The sequence below is a fragment of the Lampris incognitus genome, chromosome 9 (genome assembly GCF_029633865.1).
Source record: "Lampris incognitus isolate fLamInc1 chromosome 9, fLamInc1.hap2, whole genome shotgun sequence".
In the NCBI taxonomy this organism is placed as follows: domain Eukaryota; kingdom Metazoa; phylum Chordata; class Actinopteri; order Lampriformes; family Lampridae; genus Lampris; species Lampris incognitus.
Window position 1 is genome coordinate 20,330,429 of NC_079219.1, and position 25,301 is coordinate 20,355,729.

At 43.0% G+C, this 25,301-nt stretch overlaps 2 protein-coding genes across 3 annotated transcripts in view; one reads left to right on the top strand and one right to left on the bottom strand.

The window, feature by feature from the left end:
- Positions 1 to 3,600: 3,600 nt before the first annotated feature.
- wdr73 (WD repeat domain 73) lies at positions 3,601 to 12,560 on the top strand. Its single transcript, XM_056286686.1, has 8 exons — positions 3,601 to 3,679; positions 4,800 to 4,867; positions 5,188 to 5,273; positions 5,401 to 5,489; positions 7,910 to 7,977; positions 8,609 to 8,770; positions 9,369 to 9,749; positions 10,946 to 12,560. The coding sequence occupies exons 1-8, from the start codon at positions 3,621 to 3,623 to the stop codon at positions 11,170 to 11,172; spliced, it is 1,140 nt and encodes a 379-aa protein (XP_056142661.1). The 5' UTR covers positions 3,601 to 3,620; the 3' UTR covers positions 11,173 to 12,560.
- A 9,471-nt stretch (positions 12,561 to 22,031) lies between these two features.
- The window catches only part of plekhf2 (pleckstrin homology domain containing, family F (with FYVE domain) member 2), a 34,647-nt gene continuing 31,377 nt past the window's right edge, over positions 22,032 to 25,301 (bottom strand). For both annotated transcript variants that reach the window (XM_056286222.1, XM_056286221.1), the window contains exon 2: positions 22,032 to 24,333. In XM_056286222.1, coding sequence (XP_056142197.1) covers positions 23,579 to 24,322 — 744 coding nt within the window. In that variant the 5' untranslated portion in view covers positions 24,323 to 24,333 and the 3' untranslated portion in view covers positions 22,032 to 23,578. The remainder of the gene's footprint in view (positions 24,334 to 25,301) is intronic.

A 25,301-nucleotide genomic window follows, 5' to 3' on the forward strand; every position in this document is an offset into this window, starting at 1 on the left:
TCACCCGAAATTTAGTGTCCGATCACTCCCATCCCACATCACCTGTCCCAAATAATAAGCAGGGGCCGTGTGCAAAGGTGTGCACCTGGCTTCTATCACACCCGAAATCAGCGCAATCCATAACAAACAAACATTAATTCATTCACTCATCATCAGCCGCTTCTCCAGGGTCGGGTTGCGGTGGTAACAAGCTAAGTAGGGCACTCCAGACGTCCCTCTCCCTAGCAACGCCCACCAGCTCCTCCTGGGGGATCCCAAGGCGTTCCCAGGCCAGACTGGACATGTAGTCCCACCAGCGAGTTCTGGGTCTACCCCGGGGTCTCCTCCCAGTTGGCTGTTCCCGGTAACCCTCCAAAGGAAGGCGCCCGGGAGGCATCCTAATCAGATGCCCGAACCACCTGAACTGGCTCCTTTCGACGCGAAGGTGCAGTGGCTCTACTCCAAGCTCCCTCCAGATGTCTGAGCCCCTCACCCAATCTCTAAGACTGAGCCCCGACACCCTACGGAGGAAACTAATTTCAGCCGCTTGTATCCATGATCTCACCCTTTTGGTCATTACCCAAAGCTCATGACCATAGGTGAGGGTTAGAATGAAGACTGGAACCTACCCTCATTCGTGATGAAACCCCGAGATACTCGAACTCCTTCACTTGAGGCAACAACTCGTCCCCAACCCGGAGGGAACAATCCACCATTTTCCGGTAGAGAACCATGGCCTCAGACTTGGAGGTGCTGACTCTCATCCCAGCCTTTACACACTCAGCTGCAAACCGCCCCAGTGCACGCTGGAGGTCGCGTTCTGATGAAGCCAACAAAACCACATCATCTGCGAAGAGCAGAGATGCAATTCTGAGGTTCAAATCAAATCAAATCAATTTTATTTGTATAGCCCAATATCACAAATTACAAATTTGCCTCAGTGGGCTTAACAGCAACACAACATCCTTTCCTTAGACCCTCTCATCGGATAAGGAAAAACTCCCTAAAAAACCCCTTTAACAGGGAGAAAAAATAGGAAGAAACCTCAGGGAGAGCAACAGAGGAGGGATCTCTCTCCCAAGACGGACAGCATGCAATGGATGTTGTGTTCACGCAATTTACATAATACAACATTGAAAGAGGATAACAGAATTATAATGGACATAAAATTTATGAAGAACATGATGCACAGGATGCCAAGCAATGTCCACATGCCAACGGAGCAGTCCAGGACCCAAGCCACGCAACCAGCATCGTCATCCACAGCACTCCACAGGTTCCCAAGATGGACACACCCATCACCTTAGCTACGCCTTGAGATCCTGTCCATGAATATCACAAACAGAATTGGAGACAAGGGACAACCTTGGCGGAGTCTGACACCCACTGAAAACGTGTTTGACTTTGTGCCGAGAATGCAGACACAGCTCTCACTTTGGTTATACAAGGACCGGATGGCTTGTACCCCATACTCCCGCAGTACCCCCCACAGAGTACATGGTTGTAAGCCTTCTCCAAGTCCACAAAACACATGTAGACTGGCTGGTCAAATTCCCATGCCTCCCTCAGCACTTCCACAAGGGTAAAGAGTTGGTCCGTTGTTCCACGGCCAGGACGGAATCCGCATTGTTCTTCCTGGATCCGAGGTTCAACAATCGGTCGGAGCCTCCTTTTGAGCACCCTAGAGTAGACTTTCCCAGGGAGGCGGAGCAATGTGATGCCCCGATAATTGGCGCACACCCTCCGGTCCCCCGTTTTGAATATGGGAACCACCATCCCAGTCTGCCACTCCACAGGTACTGTCCCCGACCTCCACGCGACACTGAAGAGGTGTGTCAACCAAGACAGCCCAACAATGTCCAGAGCCTTCAGCATCTCAGGGTGAATCTCATCCACACCCAGCGCCTTGCCACCGAGGAGTTTTTTAACTACCTCAGAGACCTCTGCCAGGGATATGGGTGGGGCTTCCCCTGAATCTTCAGACTCTACCTCCTCCACTGAGGACAACATAACAAACAATAATATACAATTATATACAATAATAAAAAATCATGTATTAAACTTCCTTTGAATAAATTTGAAGGAATAAACACAAGCGCAAAAGCATTTACCAACAGCAAAATTAACAGCTGCGACTGAGATCAAACTTCCACTTGTCTAACTTGTAAAGTCAGAGGTCAAACTTCCACTTGTCTACTAGATTATTGAAAAAAAGGTTCCAGAAATACACAAGTTTTTATTCTCTCCCATTAAGTAAATAAATAACTAGATTTAAAAAAAAAATCTGCCCTTCATCACTGACCATATGATGCCATGCTTCACATGCACATTTTTGCACCTTATACTTCATCCTGCATGGTCTCTTAAGAAGATCACAGCATTGCTTCTGGAGACTTCTCCACACAATTTATGCAATGACATATATTCAATTTGGCCCCTTATCAAAGGGGTGTGTTGATATCACACCCCTCCCCCTGGCACTGGGGGAGGTAATATCCGAGAGAGAGAGAATGTGAGGATGTGGGTAGGTCCGATTGATATCATTATTATTATTGGCTTGAATTTTGATGCATGCCCGCCAACACATGATGAACCGAGCAACACAAACGCTTCTGTTTTCCATTAAGGAGAGGAAATGAAGGTTGATATAAAACCACAAGACTGTTCAAATTTTGCAGCATACATTGTTACAACCACAGTAGGACACAGATAGTTGGCTAAACGGGTGGAAGACCCTCATTTCTGCATCTTTCATTCAACCCCATGGGAATGCATTTGTCTTTTGGCTTCCTTGTTTTCACAGAATATAGAGCCAGCCGAACAACAGTTAGGTAAGAATTTAGTGCCTTGCTCATGGCTATGTCAGCAGGGTGGGTCAGGGTCTGTCATGTAGGTCAAACAGTTGTAGGCAGTCTCTGCTCCTCCACCCCCACACTGCCTTTATACAAAATGTCAGGAGTTTCTCGTTCTGCTGGCATTTTGGAAGTGAAATAACAGTTAGAAAAGGGCTTGGTACAGAACATAACCCCACCTAATGCATGGTAACCTCTGTCTTCAAGACAAAAGCATCTCCAGACCAGTCACCCATTTTCTTTTATCTCAGTTTCAATTTCAGTTGTATTGCATTTTGCCTTTTGCAATTTTGATATCAAATTACCAGGTGCCATTACAGGCCCACAACCAGTATTTCAAAATGGGCCTAGAAGCAGTATATGACGGAGATGAATATGAAGTGGACTGTTTTGAATTATAAAACCATTATTGAATCTTAATGTTTCTGCGTCTGAAGCCTCAATAACTCCATCTATCCATTCATTATCCAAACCGCTTATCCTACTCTCAGGGTCGCGGGGATGCTGGAGCCTATGCCTATCCCAGCAGTAATTGGACGGCAGGCAGGGAGACACTCTGGACAGGCCGCCAGGCCATCACAGGGCCTCAATAACTCGTCTTGTTTTATCCCTACTGATTTCTCCCTTACAACTGTGAATCCCGTTGTTACTCCTATCCAATAGATGGCAGCATAACATTTTAGACTGATTTGTTTCACTCCAAAAAGCTGAGAGGGAAAGTGGCAGTGACGGAACAACAGCAAAACTCGTGTCTGTGTCCGGAGAGGTGGCTGTACTGTAAAAGCTGTCATGGATAACTTGGAGCTGGATGATATTCTAGATGACTGGTTTATCGAGTCGCTCAAAATGTGAGAGATGTCTGATTATTATGATATCCTTTAAATGCGTTTGAATCTTAAGGTCTGTAAAAAGAAAAGAAAATGCCGTAATGACAGCAGGAACGTAAAGCAGAAAGGACTACATTCAGTTACAGACTACACGTTGGTTTTGAATGCCCCCCCCCGCGCAATTCGATGTGTTTGAAATGTCGGATTGCTTAAAACGCTCCTTTCTTGATAAAAAGTTTAAGAAGCACGCAACGCCAAATTTTGTATCCCCAGAAGAATGTATCCCAGGTAACCGGGTTGTCGTGGCAACGCATACCAATTGACTCGATTATAAGATTTTCCTTTTCCATTTGCGACAGAAGGGTATCAGCAAGAGTTAAAGGGCAGGTTTACAAGATGGTTGTGAGACCAGCTATGTTATACGGTTTGTAGACAGTGGCACTGACGAAGAGACAGAAGTAGGAGCTGGAGGTGGCAGAGTTGAAGATGCTAAGATTTTCACTGGGAGTGACGAAGAAGGACAGGATTAGGAACGATTATATTAGAGGGACAGCTCAGGTTGGACGGTTTGGAGACAAAGCAAGAGAGGCAAGATTGAGATGGTTTGGACATGTGCGGAGGAGAGATGCTGGGTATATTGGGAGAAGGATGCTGAATATGGAGCTGCCAGGGAAGAGGAGAAGAGGAAGGCCAAAGAGGAGGTTTATGGATGTGGTGAGGGAGGACATGCAGGTGGCTGGTGTGACAGAGGAAGTTGCAGAAGACAGGAAGAAATGGAAACGGATGATCCGCTGTGGCGACCCCTAACGGGAGCAGCCGAAAGTAGTAGTAGATATAATTTTCCTTTTCAGTTTTGGAAACGAAAAAAATGTCAACACGTAGATTGCGTTTATTGAAAATTTTTAATCAGTTTTTTTTAGAGATTATTAACACTGTTTTGTGAGGGAACGTGGTGCAAGGAATATGGGAAACATTTGTTTGGGGATACAAAATTTGGCTCCACAGTAGCCACAGTAAATATTCAACACTAAGTCAAATTCTCCAACTGCAGATTTCACTATTAAGACGCCTCGTAGTTGTTTCGATTAAATTCAAAGTAATATAAACAGGCTGTTAAGAGAGACTTGTTCCTCTTCTCCAGATACAAGGATCTACATGTGTATCAGCTGGAGCATCCCACCAGGGTCATGGAATGGACATCAGAAAGAAGTAGGAACATTTGATCATTTTGTCAATATTAAAACTAACAATAATAGTCTAATGAATACAAGCCAACAGGCAAATATTGTTAAATTTGGAGTGTAGCAGATTAATAAATGTATCCACTTTGGCAGACGTGGCCGTCATTCAGATGCTCTATTCCAAATAATGTTTTGGGCTTCTTGTCCCTGCAAATGGTGACTGAACTTGGGAATCGGTCATCAACTACTTTGGGCAGTGGATGAAAAGTCAGTTACCTTTCCTGGTACACATGTAAACTATCACATCACACTTTTCATTTAAATCACCCTGTCTTTTTTTCTTTACAGCTGTTTGTGTGGCAGGGTACCAGCCAACTAAAAGTGAAATATTAGAGCTGTGTTTACCACTGAAACTCTTTGCTGATGAAAAGAAGGTAATATGTCAATATGATCTGTCTGTCTGTCTGCCTGTCGATCTATCCCCTCTTCCTGTTAAGCTACCTATCTATCGATCAGTCTAAGTCCCACAGGTTCACAATTGTATGTGTGGGTGTATTTCAGGGTCCCTGTGCAGACCGGGATTTTAAAGTTGTCCATGGTGGTTTCACAGACAGACCCATTCACTGCTTAAGACACATCCCAGGAACAAGGTACATTTTATAAGATATGAAACGGAACTTTAAGAGTTCTGTGCACTGACTCAAAGTGCCCTTTAAGCCACAGTCCTAAGGACTGTTGTGTTTGTTGAATGTACTGACACCTGTGTGGACACCGGTAAGTACGGTGGTGTTTGACCATTTTGAATCCCAGAGTGTCAGGATCTCTGGAAGGTCTTTATTCTTCAGCATTTGGCTGCTATGATGGAGACATTAAATGCAATGCACCCTATCAATATTTTCCTAGCAATTCCTACATGGCAAACAAACATATGAAAGAAACCAATCAAATTAGGGATTACAACCAAAATACAAGATTTGCTTGATAAAATATATCTCACTTTAATGCAGTCAGGTTGAGTTTAGTTTGACCATACATCTAAACACACCAAAGAAACAAACTTTAAATAATTATAGATAGATAGATAGTTTCATTAGCCACACGACCAAGGCCGGTGGAATTAGTTTTTGGTACACTTTAACCTTTGCAGCATAATACATACATGGACAACAACAGACACTCCACATATTAGCATGAACAATACAGTTACACAATAACAGAAATAAACTTATCACGCATGACAATTAGGTGAATGATGGTTGTTTATGCCAATGGTGTGTGAGGCGTTTGCGAAGCGTTTAGTCTTAGTGGATAATGACCTGTAGCGCCTCCCTGAGGGAAGGAGCTGGAAGAGGTGATGAGCAGGATGTGAGGGGTTGGAGATGATCTTCTTTGCTCGCTTTACAGTCCGGTTTGTATGTAGAAATTCAACTGAGGGGAGTGGGTTACCTGTGATTTTGGATGCCTTGTTGACAATCCGCTGCAGTTTTTTCTGTTTGACTGTCACTGCCACTGTACCATACTAAAATAGAAGATGTTATGATGGACTCAATAATGGCTGAGTAAAACAGAACGAGCAGTTTATGTTTGATCCGGTATTTTTTAAGCTACCTTAGAAAGTAAAGTCGCTGTTGAACTTTTGCAATGATGTGTTCTGTGTTAATTTTACACTTCAGGTTATTGGTGATATATGGAATTTAAAAGAGTCAGTGGTGATGATGGGGTCTCTATTCATTTGTATGGGTGTTTTAGGATTTGGCATGCATCAGAAGTCAATAAGTTCTTGGGTTTTGGCTGTATTAAGCAGAAGGTTGTTGTTTGCACACCAAGTGACAGCTTGGTCTACTTTAGTGCGGTACTGGGTTTCATCATTGTTGGAGATGAGGCCTACAATGGTTGTGTCGTCTGCGTATTTTATTATTTTCAAAGAGCTATTCGTGGATGTAAAGTGGGTGGTGTAAAGTGAGAAGAGCCAGGGGGAGAGAACACAGCCCTGAGCACCTGTACTGAGGGTAAGAGGGTGTGAGGTTAGGTTATTAACCTTCACCCTCTGTGGCCTGTTCCACAGGAAGCTCCAAATTCAGTGGCATATGGCTGGGTCAATGTTCATATCCAAGAGTATGGTAAAGAGTTTGGGTGGGTTGATGGAGTTGATGTCACTGATTGGCCTGTCGGGGTCTCTGACATATTGTCTGAAGACCCACTGAGTGGAAAATCTGATGAATAAACCACCAGGAGACTATTAATTACTTGTTTTGTGATCCTTTTCCCACTGCATTGTCTTCTAATGTGTTTCAGCTGCCTGGTTGAACATACATTATCTATACTCTTGTTGATTGTAAAGGTTTAGTCATTTCAGGGGTGATTTTTTTTTTTAAGCAGTCTGAGTTTTAATTTGATCACAGCTTTCTGTAGTTTCGTTCTTGTTAGTTGTGTACTCCCCACCAAATGACAAACATCCACAATCTTTCTTTTTAAACTCGTTTCAGTCAACTACATTCTTTATTTCAGGGACAGTCACTTTCTTTTACCTAGATTAAACATTCAGCATTTTGAGAAGGGGGGCGTCTAAATAAGGCATAGGAACTTGACTGTAAAATGTTCATTAAAATGTTCTTTCAACAAATCTCAGGCAGTGCAAATTGATGACATCATGGGACTGAATTTTCCCTGACTTTGAGAAACTTTAAATTTAAAATTCATTTTCAGCACACCAGTGGCAAGCCTTCCAACTAAAACAACATCACCCCTACTGATTGAGCCCCTGTTTCTGGGTCGATAGTTGTTCATTGACTGAATGGACTGAGGTTTCACCTCAACCTTTCCCTCAACCAGTGAGATCTGTCACAAGCTTGCAATTGTTAAAATATGTCACAACATGAGCAAAAGTCACTATCTTTATAACATAGCGTTATGAAGGTTAACATTAGGCTTTGGGTTAGTGTTAGAGCACAACAAGTTTCCTTGGTTGAAAGTGCAGAGACAAGGCGGCCCTGTCGTTCAGTTCAGGGTGGCAAACAGTGGCAGCTGTGTTTCTGGTCTTAATCTCATTTCTTGTTTTACTTCCTGGAAGGTTTGCTGTCACCGGTGATGGCCTCACTGCAAAACTGCTGGTGTGGGACCTTGGAGGAGATGACAGCGGTGAGGACACTCTGTCAAGAGGTGTTAAAGGACCATAGACGTAGATTTAGGATGATTTTTGAGGTCTAATTTAATGCTCTTGTCATGAGTCAATCATTACAGCTTGGCTTTACTGGGCCCACAAATAATGTTATACATACAGAATTTGATCATAGGACACCTGCCCATGTCAAATCATCCAGTAGATCTGTGTCATTCCTGTTGGCTTAATTAGACAAAGTTTTAGATCGCGAGGCAAAGATAATGTAAGTTAGCCAGTCATTTTCTTAAAGATAGAAATTAAAGAACAGAAAGATCCAACCATATGGTGAATGTTGTGTTGATGCATCCAAGACTGAAAGAAGTCTACAAAACATTTTGAAAACTTAAATATGTTCACGTTTGCATGTGTTTGCATGCTTGAATGAACTTGGCTTACTATTTTTTCACCAACTGCTAGGCCTGTATGTTAACTATATAATGTGATATCAGCGATAGATTTTTAAACAATGCAATATTACTATTTCATTTTTAGTATGTCATGATTATTGTAAGAATTCGTACACTGCAACACCACTGCAGTGAACCACTCCCAGATACTCTTATCCTTACAGTGATTTGTCCTGTGCTGTGTCTTGTCATTCAATCACAGACGTGATCCGAAGAGCAGGAAGTATTGAGCGGAGGAATGGTGCGGGGAGAGGTTGCAGGATAGCAGCTGGACTCTGTCCAGAACCTTCTGTTCTTCATGGAACTCTGCTCAGTGATGTTCAGCTCAGCCAGCTGTCAACTGGAAAGACATTATATCAGCTAGGTTAGAAGTTTAGGTCTTTGTTTCACATCTTGTTTTATGTCATGTAAGGTTGTAGTATCAGTTTTTCCTAATTAAAACAAAATCCAGGTTAGGTTTGCTGCACATGCTATCCTCTTTTTCCCATTCATATTTACACACATTCACACCTGGCTCAACCACGGGCTTACACTGAGCTGCTGGAAGCTATCCAGTAAAACCACAGTCCTCCACCAATGTCAGCTGGGAGATTTCCGGTCAACTGCTCTTTTTTACTGTTGGCCATTGAGCAGTTTGAAATTAAGTCTTCCTTTAGAGCAACTTGCTTAAACTTAAAACTCACCTTGCTGTTGAGGGAGGGGCAAGTGTAATTTCCTTACTTTCCAAGCCGGGATTCTAATCAGTGGTCTTTGTATCACAAGTGAGCTCTTCCAACAGTTGGGCTGCTGTCACCCCTTATATTGTACAATTGCTACAGCAAATTTTGAAAAAGTTGTAGCTTTGAAGTAGCTAGTTTTTAAAGTACAATTGAACTAGCTAGTTATTAGAAGGTTATTTAAAGTTGTACAAACTTTTTATTGAAGTACAGGTGTGTCAGTTGTGTGTATTTTTCTTTCAATAGAAACAGATTTTCCAGACGCGCTGAGTTCATTGCAGTTCGTGAGCACCAGTGTTTTCCTCGCTTGTTCCTCCAATGGGAACCTTTTTGTTGTGGACACACGGACTTCCTCTGTTCCTGCACCTGCACCACCACCACCTGCAGGCCAGAGGAGGGACAGCATCTCCTGGTCTATGGATGCCTCCGCGGACTGCTCTGGTCCAGATGTCACCCGTTGCAGGGTTGCACGGCTCTCCTCATCCGGGGAGGTGTTAGTGTCAGACCTGCGCAATGTGAAAAATGAAGTGTGCCGGGCTCAGCTGGATGTCCAAACCAATGGGTCTGACTTGGAGTTTGTTAATGTGTTGTGGGCTCCGGCGCTGGATGACTGTATTGCTGTGTCAGGTCAGTAAAGCTGCTTCTGCTTCGCTGTGCGGGAGTGTTACTCACGCTGTAGGAATGGGGGTAAAGTGGCTAATGGGGCTTGGTGGGTGAACGGAGGGGAAGAAGGGAAGGAAGCAACAGATTCGAATGATTGCTGTGCTTGTTTGGGCTTAGAGAGGTTTTGATATCAATACACAGTCTTAGAGGACTCTTGTTGCATCTATAATATGAGTGGCAGCAGAAGTAGAGCAGCAGCTCAAATTATCCAACAAAAAACAGCTCTTTAACCAAGGTGCACATCTATGGTATGACTAATAAGTGTACACTGCTGGTTTACACACATTGGTTTTTCTATATATTTCCACCTCACATATGGTACAAGTGTGCATGAATTACTTTGCTCAAATACAACCAAGGTTTTTTTTATGCAAAGTTTAAGTTGGATTTGTGCCAACACACCATTTTGCATTTCTAATTTCTTTCAATGTGGTATCTTGTATTAAAATTTAAATACTCCTACTAGTGCCGGTGTTCTCTCAGTGTTGCTCAATTTATTATACTTCTTTTTCCTTTGACGCACTCTAAACTCATTATAGACGCATTGTTGATGAGTCCGGTGTTTACGCTGTTCTGCTGGAGATACTGATTGCAGCCTCATGGACATGAGGACGGGGTGATTAGCAAGGAGTGCAACACAAAAGATTTAATGTCATTGTGCAATCTTAGGAGAGTGTCTTTAGCAGTAATACTATCCTGATAAACTGCTTATTAAAAGTGAATGGTAGTAAAGATTCCAGTCATACAAATAAGTATTATGCTGCTTTGTTTCAGTCTCCTTCAGTCTTACCATTCAGTGCTCAATGCTTCAGTCACAATTAAATACCATTCAGCAACCGCTGCTGGTATTTACTAGTCGTATTGTGAAAATCTTTCACACAGCCACTTTCACCCGGTTTTTCTGTAAAGATGTTTGGCTCAACTCCAGCATTCAAGGTTAGAATCCGGTTTAGTATCTGCATTGCCCTTTTTTTCCATTTTGTCTTTCCCGTTACTCTTCACTGTTTCTTCATTGTTTTACTAAAGTAAAATCTTGCAAAAAAATCACCTAAAATAATAATAACTGGAGTTGTTTGATGAAGATTCCCCAGAAATGTTTTTTTTTCTTTCAAAAGGTAAAAAAAACTCAAATTCCTATATTATCTCCATTTGTTACCCAGGATTCAATGGGGCAGTGCAGGTTTATGACACGTCCTCCTGGGGTGTGGAGGGGAAGGACGCCCGGCCGCTGTTTGAGCACCGCGGTCACACGCCATCCGGGACCTTGTCCATCCGTGTGTCGACCCACCTGTGGCACCCAACCCGACCGCGGACACTGCTCTCTGCCGCCACAGACGGCTCTGTCCACCTGTGGGATTGGGTGGACCAGACAGCGGCTGACTGCTGACGGTCTCTTACCTGGAATTGAGCTTCACCAGTTCACAAGGCTCTTTGGTGTGATCGTACATGATGCAACACGAGAGCTCAACAACTGAAAGTCCTGCAGGTGGAGACGAAGGTGATCAGGTGTGGTTATGGAGTAGCCACAAAAATTCAAAAACATCGCAGTGAGGCATTAATAAACACTTTTTAGTTTCTATGTGTGATCGCTGCGTAAGTGGTTTGTTTCCGTTGGGAAACTCCTGCATTTACAACACGTTTCACATTTCATCGGTAGAAAAGTGATGCAGCCAGGACATTCTGTCATCTGAAGTGATTGTGCTTCCATCAGAGAACAGCTGATTTCAGAACCCTTTCAGCCTTTAGTCCGAGCTCGTTGCGTAGCCTTTAAATGTCAGCAGTCGACCTGAGACTGATTCAAAGAAGATCACTAAAATTAAACCAGTCATCTGTTGGCTGTATTTGCCCACAGGGTTTTTTTTTTTTTCGTACAATGAATGTTTGTGTAAATATTGGCAGCTGCGCTGAGGTTCTGTTCCAGGTCTATCCCTCTGTGCATGTCGTGTACAGTGGCTTGAGAAAGTATTCACCCTCCATAGATATTTCCTATTTTGCTGTGTTATGCAACAAAATTTTATACATTTTAAACAGCTTTTTTTTTCTTGTATAGAAGTAACTCCCTATGTCTTTAAAAAAACATTAATAATGCTTCTGAATTGGACTAGATGTTTTCAATTTCTTTTGAGAGATCAAAACAGTCACATATGTTGATTTCAAACTATATTCAGTGGCATGGTTGCTCATTAAATTGTGATTGCTGTCAAAGGCCTATCTGCAAAGTATTGATTCTGGGGGCATTGAATACTTTTTTTGTACATTCTCCCATATTTTAAAAATGAATGTTCTTGAATGAGAAATACTTTTTGCTTTATATAAATTCAACAGTGTTGACTTTTGGCTGGACCAGACCAGCGGGCCAGCCCTACAAACACGAATATTGCTGACTGACTGAGTGATCATGTTTGACATGATTGGGCCGCTGGATCAGGTGACCAACAATGTCACTGAAGTTACACAATTGGTCAGCTGAGCACCGAGAGGCCTGAGGGAGAGCGCACCGTTAAAACACCCCAAATAACAATCACTCTGACCAAACACTCACTGGCGCATTCACAAGAGGATTGCACGGCTTTTTAATACCAGATAGAAATAAGAGACTGCCCCCTGGCTAAGTGGATTAAACCTATTCATGATTTTAAGAACCTCAAGCTTATATGCATTTTCAAAATTGGGTATATTGTATATGTTTCCTAACAATCTCAAATCTGCAAACACCTGAGGAAGTTTGAAGCTGGGATATTATATGCTGTCTGGAGTTGTTCAAATACACCTTTATATTTTGACCCCATTCAATGTAGTTATTGGTGTTGTGTAGGCTGGCATTGAATAAGTGGGAGGACCACTCATCCCTCCAGACATGATTAGCCTGCACTGCCTTCCTCGGCTGTAAGAAACTCACACCATCACATGTCTGGCTGCAAGCATTTCTCGTCTTTCTAACTGACACATATACTGCTAAATCAGTTGGCATTGCAATTCCGGTACCGCGACCGCTTTCTTGTTTTAATGCAAAGCAGCAAGAGGCTCGGAGGGTGCAGCTTCCAGTCCCCTATCTGTATGCAAACTGTGTTTGAAAGAGCGTTTCAGATGCTGAGACAGACCTAGGATTTGTCTCGCTTTCCGTTTCAGCACACCAGAGTAGGAGACCATTTATAAAGAACACCCCAGTAGCTTACTGGTGATTTAAAAAGTCCTTCAAAAGGTTCTTTCATAACTTAGGATCAAACATTGTGTGTAGGAGACACCACCATGGATATTAGCATCTGTCCATTGTAGGAGTTTGACAGATATTGTGCCCTGACTCCACAGCAATCAAGAAAGAGCAAAAGAAAGCTGTGACTAATGCGAGCAAGAGTCAAGCTTTTATCCCCTTTTCACACCAAAACACGGAGTTGTGTGTGTGTGTGTGTGTGTGTGTGTGTGTGCGCGTGTGTGCATGCATGCGTGTGTGCGTGGTGTGCATGAGCCAAGTGTTTAAATGAGCTCCTGATAGCCATCATTATCATGGGGGAAGTAGAAAACCAGGCTTTTCAATAGTAATTGGTTTTCTTGCAGCTATTGTACTGCTACTACAGTAGCTTCATTTAAACTGCCATGCCTTGAGACTGGAAGGAGATTGAAACATGAAAGGGATCGCTCACTGACTCATTCAGCTCTCACATCTCACGTTTCACTTATAGTTGAAGGCTGTTGGTTCACTCCTTTATTTATAAACTTGACTTGACTTGTTTAACGTTTGGTTTAAGTACGACCAGGTGAAATCAGGACATTTCTGTTCAACTAGGCTGTGATATACCTCTATCTGTCTGTCTGTCTGTCTGTCTGTCTGTCTGTCTGTCTGTCTCTATCTATCTATCTATCTATCTATCTATCTATCTATCTATCTATCTATCTATCTATCTATCTATCTATCTATCTATCTCTGTCTGTCTGTCTGTCTGTCTGTCTGTCTGTCTGTCTGTCTGTCTGTCTGTCTGTCTGTCTGTCTGTCTGTCTGTCTGTCTGTCTGTCTGTCTGTCTGTCTGTCTGTCTGTCTGTCTGTCTGTCTGCCTGCCTGCCTGCCTGCCTGCCTGCCTGCCTGCCTGCCTGTCTGTCTGTCTGTCTGTCTGTCTGTCTGTCTATCTATCTATCTATCTATCTATCTATCTGTCTCTGTCTGTCTGTCTGTCTGTCTGTCTGTCTGTCTGTCTATCTGATAACATTGTGCCCTTTTTGGTTGGACTCTGCCATAGATGTGTTGACCCGAATGATGAATTGTTCTAAGTACTTTTTGTCCACAGACACGTCACACATGCAAAAATATAATGTTACCACTGCCTAACAATCAGAGACAGTCTGCTCACAGCCAACCACACCCCATTTCTTGCCCGTCTTATTTATTGTCCTGTTTCTGAGAAATTTTCAGGGCAAAGGGGCAGAACATGGCTGATAATGGGGGGGGGGTGCTACTCTCTAAGCAAAAACGGTTCTGTTTGACCGCATGGCTATACATCTGTACACATACCTGGGAGTACAGACACAATCCTGAGGCCGCTGAGTTGCTGCCACAGGGAGACAGGAGATGCAGTTTGCTCATGGGCACCGGAGGCCAGCTGCTGAGTGGTGGGAGTGTTTCTTCTTGCTTTCCTTGGCTCCTGATGCTGCCTGCTTGCCACTTACCTGTGCCAACACAGACAGGCTGTGATTAGGCTCTTTTAGGAGGCAGAATGACAGGTGTGGGTTGTTTCAGATTCACCCACTGTGGTTTCCTGTATGGAGATGTAATTCAGCTTATTTTGAATTAACCATTCGTCACATTTGAAAAACACTCTTTGGTTTTCCGGAAAATATTTACAGCAGATTTAAACTTGATGTAGAATGCTTTAAAATGTGAGCCCCCCCCCCCGCAGGCAACAGGCTTCTAGTTTATACTTTTCGCTGTTGATACCACCTTCCTCTGAGGGGACATCTCTATCCTTCAGCTTCCTCCAGGGGTCTTCTGGGTAAGACGGGCATGCTCAGCAAAACATCTCTGGACAACAAAAATCATTTTGGCCAGGTCAAATCTCCTTTGTCATTTTAGAAACTCAATATAGGAACAACTACCCCAGATGCCCACAGAGACGCAGGACATATGGTGTATCATACTGTATATGAATACTGTATATGAGTGTAGATAAATGGTTTTTTTTTACATTTCAAATGGTTAAAATGCTGCATTGGCTCTGAAAGTTGGTTTTCACCTCAGCACTGCTCAACAACGTCTGACTTCCTGCAGCAACCACCGTGTTTACATCTGAATGCTAAGTGGATTTTAAGGAGCCTTTTAAAAAAGTGAATCAGGAGCATTTTAATCTCATTGAAACTATTCAGGTGGCACGGTGGTGCAGTGGTTAGGGCGATCGCCTCACAGCAAAAAGGTCCTGGGTTCGATCCCCGGGGTTGTCCAACCTTGGGGGTCATCCAAGGTCGTCCTCTGTGTGGAGTTTGCATGTTCTCCCCGTGTCTGCGTGGGTTTCCTACAGGTGCTCCGGTTTCCTCCCACAGTCCAAAGACATGCAGGTCAGGTGACTCGGCCCTACTAAATTGTCCCTAGGGGTGATGGCCTGGCAGCCTGTCCAGGGTGTCCCCCCGCCTGCTGCCCAATGACTGCTGGGATAGGCTCCAGCATCCCGTGACCCCCGATTGGGATAAGTGGGTTGGATAATGGATGAAAATATTCAAGAGGAAGTGAGAACCGTCAGCAAGAATTGGTTGCCACCAGATAAATTTTCAAAATCGTTTGCATTGCGCTTTGTCAGCATGTCAGCCTTTCCACCTCTAGCATAAGACATTTTTTCCTGCAGTGTTCAGTTTTTTTCAATATCTCTGATGTTTTTGCTCACCCACTCTGATTCGAATCTTCAAACATTTGCGTTAAAACCATTTTCTTACTTAAGCGTACATGTGAAGTGGGACATCATGACAGCCTATTCACCCCGGGAGTGGGACAGGCACCGATGAGTGGTGTAAAACTATTCAGAACAGGATTTCTCATTACCTGAGGAGAAAACCTCTGTGTGTGTGTGTGTGTGTGTGCGTGCGTGTGCGCGCGCGCGTGTGTGCGTGTGTGCGTGTGCGTGTGGTGCTGATAGCGGGGGACTCTGAATTCATTTCCCTCTTTTGTGGTATCTGCATCTCTGTCTCCATGAAGCACAGAGGAATGAAATGGTTTTCTTCTTCAGTGTGTTTCCTGATCCTTGTTGGACAGAAGATGGCCTAAACTGATGCTGCCTGTTAGTATTAGCAGATGATACATTCCAATTTTAGTTTTAGTAAAGTTTATTTTCTTATACAACCGTGTGTTTACTGTATCGATTGTGCACATATTTTCATATGCTCTTGTCTTGTTAATGTTACTCAGTGCAACGTTCTCAGAGAACACTGTTTAGGGTGGATTGTGCATGATAGAAAGCTAGTATTTCATATTTCACTCTAGTGAATTTGTCATTACACCTCATATACATATGTACACACATTATGTACACTCCTAAATTTGTGTTACGTTTAAGTGTCACACTGGGCAGCACATCAAGTTAAATGACTGGTAATATGAAAACGTATTGATAAGCGCTCCATCCATTATCCAAACCACTTATCATACACAGGGTCGTGGGGATGCTGGAGCCTATCCCAGCATTCATTGGGCAGCAGGCGTGGAGACACCCTGCACAGGCTGGCAGGCCATCACGGGGCTGACACACACACACACACACACACACACACACACACACACACACACACACACACACACACACACACACACACACACACACACACACACACACACACACACACACCCTTAGAGACAATTTAGTATGGCTGAGTCACCTGACCTACATGTCTTTGGACTGTGGGAGGAAACCGGAGCACCCGGAGGAAACCCACACACTCAGACACGGGGAGAACATGCAAACTCCACACAGAGGATGACCCGGGATGACTTCCAATTATTTCAGTTGGGAAAACTGTGAAGACCAGTAAAAATGTGGTCAAATTAAGGCACTTTTTAATGGGCTATGGGTAATTTAAGTCCATCCAGGGACACTCGTGGCTGTACACCACTGACCTTATCTTACTATGTATGCGGTTTGCTAACCTTTATCAAATTTGACATTTAAAGTTGGACCAAAATCAGTAATTAGATTTAACTTTTAATGTCTAAAAACCTCGACTGATATAATAAAACATTCAGCAATGTTATTTCATTTGTAAATCATTTTGTTTTTTATGCCTTGATCTCAGTCGTCTCAGGGACTGCAAGGGAGTGGTCTAGTCCTCATTAATATTCATGAGCTGTCTTTTGAGTGACAAGAACAAGAAACGCTTAGCGGTAAGGGTAGGCAGGGGTCTTGTAGTTCAGTGATTTGGTCTGAGTTATCGACTATAATTATGCGTCTGTGCAGAGTCAAAGTTTAGCTCAAAAACGGAGAACTGCTGGATATTCTGAGTCACGTCTATTGAAACTGCATTCCCACATCACTGTTAGATCCACTTGGACCTTTCTAAGGATAAAGGAGACAGTGGCCAAAGAATTTCTGATTCTCTTAAATCCTTAAGAATGATTATTTATCACCACATTTCAGCCAATAAGCTCAAGCGTCGCTCCCTGTCTCAGAGGTCAAGGGTGACAGGAGGCATGTGGGATGGTGTCTTGGTCGACCTTCAATCTTTGACAGGGAAGGATGCATTGACTGTTATAGGGATAAAAACCTGTGACCCCCGGGCTACACAGCTCTCAGTTGTTCGTTCACACAGTGACACTGTCCAGGGTGCCGGGGTCGAATAAATATATGATGCGGCAAAGTGGGATTTCTCCTCCAGTTTTAGTATTTCATTACATCTCACCAATCGCAGCATCCTAAATTTATATCCAGTTCAAGATCCTTTCTACATGTTTTCTCCTCTCAACACCCTATTTTTTCTACCCATCTTCACAGGCCGGTCAAGATTTACCAAATTAATGTTAAAAAAAAACATCAGTTTCATTACTCACTCTTGCCTTGTGTTGTTACAGATGGAGGACGGTTGTATGTCAGTACCATCTGTGTGTGTGTGAAGGGGATCTTCTGTAATGTGAGGTGGGCCTGCATGGCTCTTAGTGGTGACCTCGACCAGAATGAGTCACTGGTATAATCATCAGCTCATACTCCCTCTCTCACACTCTTGATAAAAAACAAATTCTAACACACATTACTTGTCTCAAAACATGCTCACATGTCCACGTCTAAGTTTTTGTCTTCATTTGTTGGCTGGGAGAGCTGGCGTGGCGCTGGATTGGCGAGAAGCCCCTGACTGCAGCCTGCAGATCGGTGACGTGTTCAATGTTGGCTGTGACGTGCAGAGTTGAATAGGAAATTAATTCAGTTTTAATAACCTAAAGATGACACTTTATGAAATGTTTAGTCAACAAGATGATGTGGGCCAAAAAAGGATATGGGGATGCATACTAGGGATGGGTATCCTTAAGATCTTAACGGTACTACTCCTCTTATGATACTATTGGTTCTTTTTTAATTTTTAAGAGGAAAAAAAAAACAACTTAAGAACAGAATTGACATTGTTTTATTTTCTCATGTCTGGATGAAGCGTTACTTTTCATCATTAACCGATGTTTGTATAATTTGGTTAGCTCCGTGTGGGCTCTAGGCTGCTAACATACATTACATGACCTGAGGTGGATGGGCCAACGAGAGATGAACTAAGAGCGAGGCCGCCCTTCGGCTCGCACATACAACAGGTTCTGAGAGAGATCTCACTTCTGGATTGGGAATAGCGAAAATGCACCATAGACAAATGCCTTAATTTTATTGCAAATTACAGACGGAGTTGGTGAGATAAATGGTGCAAATAACTTTAATGTAGCCTAAATAAAAAGGAAATGTATTTTCTTGATTAATCCAATACCGACAGCAGAACTGTTAATGTCGGAGTTTATCAATACTATGGTCTTTAATAATCTTACACTGGTGCCCGTTTAATACCGAGTTTCGGTACCCATCCCTAATCCATACTAAGAAAGTTTTATATTTCCACATATTTTTGATTATTTTTTCTTTCTCCACCTTGACTCAAATGAGGACTGGAAGCATAAAATACCCAAATGTGGTTTGGACTTGTATTTTAACACAATGAAAAGACAAAGGTGGGGCAAGTTTCCTCCAGTAGGGGGACAGATCTGCTGCGTGGACACAGCACTGCCTCCTGTTTTTGGAGACTGTAAACAAACAGACGACAGGAGACAGGCTTTAGGCAATACATTATTCAAATATATTTCAATTTCTGAGAACATTAGTATCTAACAATGATATGGATTACATTCAGATTTAAGCCCTTTTGAGAAGTTTTACACAAGAATTAAAATGACCAAAAAGAAAACAAAAAATATCAACAAGAATTAACCACCAAATGGCAAATGAGCGTACAACCCTCCCCCTAAACCAAATACAGAGAGAAAATAAGCCACCGTTCAGCTGTTCCAAGGTGCCACCCCATACTAAAAACAGTTATCATCCTCCAATTAGGCAAATGATTCAAACGTCACAAACTGTTGGCATCCTTGATTTCACCTGGGAAAAAAAAAAAAGTGGTCATGTCCCACATATGGGTAGCATGAAGACCTGTCCGACTCAATAGCCTCTGACAACACATCTGTTGAAGTGATCAGCCACATGATCTTGGACTTTGCTTTTGGTGATGACAGAACCAATCTGCCAACTATCAGGCTTTGGTTCAATTCCCAGTAACCACGATCATCTGCCCTGCTGATGAGGTGTCCTTAGGCAAGACAGCGAATCCCTATCAGCTCCATGGTCGCCTTACTAAGATAAACCCTGACTTCTGAGCTTCCTGTGGAGATGGGGAATCAAGAGAAAGGAATAAACCTCTCATTAGGGGATTAAAGGTGTATCTTGAAACAAAAAATAAAAAGATATATCTCTAAAGTGCTGCTGGTAGATCTGAACTGATAACGGAGGCAAAGAGTGTGAACTGGCAGAGCCAAAGTTCTGTCATTTCAGAACTAAAAATCATACTGTACAAAAACAACACTCCAAAACACATATGTACAAATGTACACATGCCAAAAAAAGAAGAAAAGATGATTAAAACAAACAAACAAACAAACAAAAAAGATTCATGGTCAAATGCACAACCAGGAGGACCAACACCGCTGTTGTGGATTTAACTGAATGCAGCCAGAGCCCCGCACCCCGGCTCAAAGGCCATAGGTTGTAGACTGGTGTGTATGGGAAACCCACAGCAAATCACAGAGCAGACTGGTGCTGCTGATTTGGAGATACAAGCACCTCATCCCACTGGAGAAAAGTCTTCTGAAAACTAATTGCTGTAAACACACGACTCCAGTTTAGTAGGGCATGGGTTAGTGATAATTAAAAATGGTGGTTACGTTTTTTGTTTTTTTTAACGTTTAACAAATTTAAAATTTAATGAATTACGGATCAGCCTTTTTGGTGGCTTACACAGTAAAATCAAAGACAAAACTAAAAGAAGACAATGATCCCTTTTTTTCATTTGCTGTATTGCTCAGAGACAAACAGGATCAGAGTTAAGCACCTCATCCTTAGCAACACCATGGACAAACTGGACAGTCAGTAAACAGGCATTAAAGGAAAAAAAAAAGACAATGTCGACAGAAAACTAGAGACTAATTCCACTACCAGACACCTCGAATAGTCTATCACTAACCGCTACCAAGAGGGAAAGAGTCTGGCAAGTCATCTGCTAATTTGCTCCTCAATGTTCATACCACAATCAATAGTCCCCATTACCTCAAACATACTAGGAAACATGGACAGAGATATTTTAATAATTTAACAGCTGACGTAACGGCACAAATGTTTCCAGCGAAGGCTGGTGTCTCCATACTGTGTTTAGAAACACTGTTTTAGAGACTAAGGATGAGGATTAAATAAAGACTATAGACAGGTTTCATTCTGGAAATCACCCTGTCACCTGCATCCTGCACCAACTGACACTGGATTTTAACAGATATTGTTCTCATTTATTATGGTGGTCTGATGCTCAAACTCAAGGAGGTTTACAGTCAGAGAGAGAGCTGGTGGGGACTTCCACACCTTGCCAAGGACCCTCTGGATGACTGCCAAGAAAAATGTGCAATTACAGGTTTGAAGCTGACATTTTGATTGAAGGAGTCTTTCCGAACATTGTGTTGTCTCCCATCAGCTCTGAGACTGCACTACCCACTTAAAAAAAATAAAAATGATCTAATATGTAGGAGTATTAATAGTAATTTTGGTCTTCTAGGAAAGTTGATGTTTTGGAAAGATTGTGGTTCCCTGGCAATTTTCAGTTTCACAAGTATGATCACTATTTCCTGACCTGTAACTAAAACTCAGTAGGGAACATTTTCGAGTTATTGACCATTACTTTGCCAATGAAACTTCCAACTTTTCAAGGGGCATAATGACGTTAATAAATCCAGGGCAGGTACCTGCAGTTGTTGATCCCAGATCTGCGAATTAGATAAAGTGCTTCACTGCTTCAACTCTGCAGTAAACTAAAAAAAATGCATTCAAATGTTTCTTTAAAAATTGAGTGTGTGTGTTTTGGAATGGAAAGTTTCAAAGGACCAGCTGTAGAAACAAAGGGGTTAAGAACTAGAGTGACAGTGATGATGTTCAACATTGGTGAGAGTGGCTACAACTTAATTGCATAGACGTGGGAAACTCACTGACTTCCCCTGCGAGCCTTTTCAATTCCTGATTCTGATCACGATTGAATCATATTCATGTCACATGACCACAAGCTGGGCCTCTTACAGGGAAAATGAAACTGGTGGGCGGGGTTGAAAGGTTAGGATTAGTCAGGGAGTGAGTAAAAAGGGGATATTCTGATCAGATTTCCTGTAGTCCTTATGCAACTCTCTTCCTCAGCTAAGCTCAGCGGAGGTGAGTTTGTTTTGTGACACAGTGCAGCCCCCTGACCTTGCACAGCTACAGGAAAGCATCCATACAGAAGTGGTGATGGCAAGACAATGCACTGGCTTCCTGATTATCAGATTTCATTCACTGAAGGCATCAGTGATGAACCAGACACTCACAAACGCCACCATCTCACTCCGCAACTATACTCTCTTTGAAGCCTTGTATAGACTCTATTTCAGCACACTGGAATTTTATTTCCTGAAGAAATTAAACATTTAAAACCTTCAAGAGTATCAAACAACTGTTCAAGGGCCCTTTTTTAACCTATACACCCCTTCTTCTGGTCACACAGCCTATCCCTCTTTGGCCCATATAATCCTTTAGAAATGCAGATTATGGTAAGGCTTCTGTGGAAATTTGGGAGTTCAGGTAGTCTAACCTCTGTATTAGCAACAGTGGCTGCTAAATCCGACTGACAAGTTGTTTAATACATCGAAAAGATTGTAGAGTACCATTGGACTTCTAAATGATTGCTAATTTCCTGTTAAAAAGGTAGAAACAGTCACTGTCAAACTTAAAAGCATTTGGTTGGAGATTATCTCCCATTGTTTCACAGTACACAGAGGTAACTCAACAAGCTCACAAGACGTCCCCCAGCTCTCTGGAACCCTGTCCCCTGTAATGCCTTTTAACAATGATCCATCACAGCTCTGTGTTTCTGCAAACTAACTTCAGAAACAAACAGGTCCTTCTCACTAAGTCCATCTCACTTTCTACCAACGCACTACATGACAGTATGGGTGAAGGCCAAGTCAATGGGTGACAGAAGTGGTAAAAAGCTAACTGTAACTTTCCCTGAAGTTCAGGGGTGTTAGTTAGCTTAGCAGTGGCAGTATCCAGAGACAAACGCTCTGTGAAAAGTGTGAGTACACAACCATAACAAAGCCTTTTGATTTGTCGGGAGCAATGTGGTCAAGGACAAAAGCGGAGGAGGGTGGGGGTTAAAGGGTTTTTTTTGTGAATGAAAATTATAGCAAAAAGTGAAGGACAAAACCAGAGGATCTGCTTCAAAAAAGAAACAAAATTGACTTTAAAAAAAAATTTTTTTTTTGGTATTTTACCTTTATTAGACAGTGCAGTGAAGAGGTAGACAGAAAATGAGGGAGACAGAGAGGGGTTTGACGTGCAACAAAGGTCGCCGGCTAGATTCGAACTGGCGACATTGTGACCAAGTGGTATGAGCTCTAATCATTTGGCTACAGAGGAGCCCAAAAAAATTTTTTTTTATAAAAGAAAAAAAAAAGGTACTATTTGATAAAACACCTTAAGGACACTAAACAGACACTAGAATAGTGCAGCCAAACATTTGCTTTACCTTGCAGAAAATCTGAGCAATTACCTCATATGGTTTATGGACAAAAAAAGTACAGGAAAAAAAACAAAAGCTTGATGGGGAACATATATGAAGATGAAACTTGAGGAGAGCATGGAGGGCGGGAGTATTTGTCATTATTTCCTATTAACACCATCGTCTTGGGAAGTGTGCAAACTGATTAGGTGCGGGGTAAGAGGATTGACCGCTAAGGGCAGTCAAACAATTCTTGGTGCTGTGTTGTTGACTCAACCAATCACTATGCCTTGTTATCCTGGCTTCATTCAAAGAGAGAAAAATGAATAATATAGAAAAATACATCAGCCAAGGAGAATGTCATTCCAAACAAAGCACTGCAGCGTTTTGACTTCAACCTCAATTGTCGATTCCAGAGCCACATAAACAGAAAGATTCCAGAGCTAGGTCTTTAGAACAGATCAACAGCATGTTCTTCTCTGTATGAGGGGATGGGGGAAGCCTATGTGAGGGAGTGGGACTCAGTCACTGCTGTCATCCTCGTCCTCGTCGTCCGACACGTTATTGGTGTTAAACTTTGATCCCGGCCGACTGATGGAGTCCGAGCGTGGCGCGAATGCCCCGCCTGTCGTTAGTTGCACATAGCAGTACTCGCAGACGCGAACAGGCTTGGATGACTGACTGGGCAGGAGGTACTTCTTCTCTGAGCATGGCCCGCAGACCACGAAGCCACACTTCCTGCAGTGGTGCCGGCGGCTCACTGGCGTAAATTTCACCTTCTGGCAGCGCATGCACACTGTGGCCTCAGAATCGGGCACCCAAACAGCGGCGTGCTCGCCACTGGGCGCCTTGCCACTTTTCTCCAACAGGTCCCCGACGCACTTGGCAATGTGGTTCATCCACTCGGACTTCTCGCTGGCCGTGGCGGCGTACACAGCAAAGGACTTGGTAGGTGTCTTGATGAGCCAGCCATTGCGCAGGTCACCCTCGTCTGGCACCGTGTCTATTGTAACACTTTCCAGGGGGATGATGTGCTGCTTGTTGTACTTCTTCTTCTGGATCACAATGTTTCCATAGACCAGGATGTCATTGAAGAGGAAGAACTGCCGCGCCTTAGGCTTCTTACGACAGAGCTTGGTGAGGACACCCTCACCAATCAGCACACGGCCCGGGATGGCAAGCGGTTGGCCTGCTGCTCCAAAGCAGTTCTCCACCAATGCGATGCGCTTGGAGTTGGCCTCGCTGTTCGCTAGCCGGTCCACCATCTTGTGCTCACCTGGAGGAGAGAGGGAGGTTTGTTTATTAGTAGTTGTGTTTAATAGCACAGCAGACATCTCAGTGGTAACATTCTTTTGCTCCTGAATTCTATTCTGTTGGTCTGAAATCTGTGAATGGATTTTTTTTTTTACTGGTGTTTGAAAACTTAAAGAGGGATGGTAATCAGGCAATAGTTTCTTGTTCCCCAAACGTAAACAATGGGGGGGGGGTGTCATTACTTCTTATTTAGATAAAAGCTTTTGTTAAACATTTGCAGCTAATAAGACTACACCATGGGCTGAGTGCTTCATTAGGTGGTCTAACACAGTGTTTCCCAACCCAGTCCTCAAGCAACCCCTATCCTGCAGATTTTCTTTGCAACCCCCAACCAATCAGCAATGAATTATGTCAGATGTTGCACACCTTGCATAATTAAGTGCTGTGAGATGATTGGTTGAGTAAGTACAAGTAGGGCTACCTATACAGGGTTACAATGAAAATCTACAGGATAGGGGTTCCTTGAGGACTGGGTTGGGAAATACTGGTCTAACAAACTAAATTGGCACCACTTACACTTTGAAGTGGGAGCTACAACAAAGAGAGACAGAAATAAAGAAAGACAAAGAGAGAGACACAGACAATGACAGTAGTTAACTACTTAACTCAGTTAACTTTAGTCAGTCTAAATCGCTCAAACCTTCCTCCACCTTGAGGAAGTGACCAGCTTTGCTCTGGGCAGAATGCCTATGGGGTTCTTAAGCCAATGAGTCTATTGAAGGAGGGCTATGCAAGGGCAGCAATCCATAATCCAGCACTCAGTATTCAGAGCACCTGCCAGTGCTATCATCTGGGTTAGCATTAGAGACGAAGGAATATCATTATCACAGCAAATCACCATGTACTTGGAGCGAGAAACCAATTATTATTTTGTATTGACACTGGCGAATACATAAAGAGGGAAACTGAGGTGGTTCATTGACAGGTAGC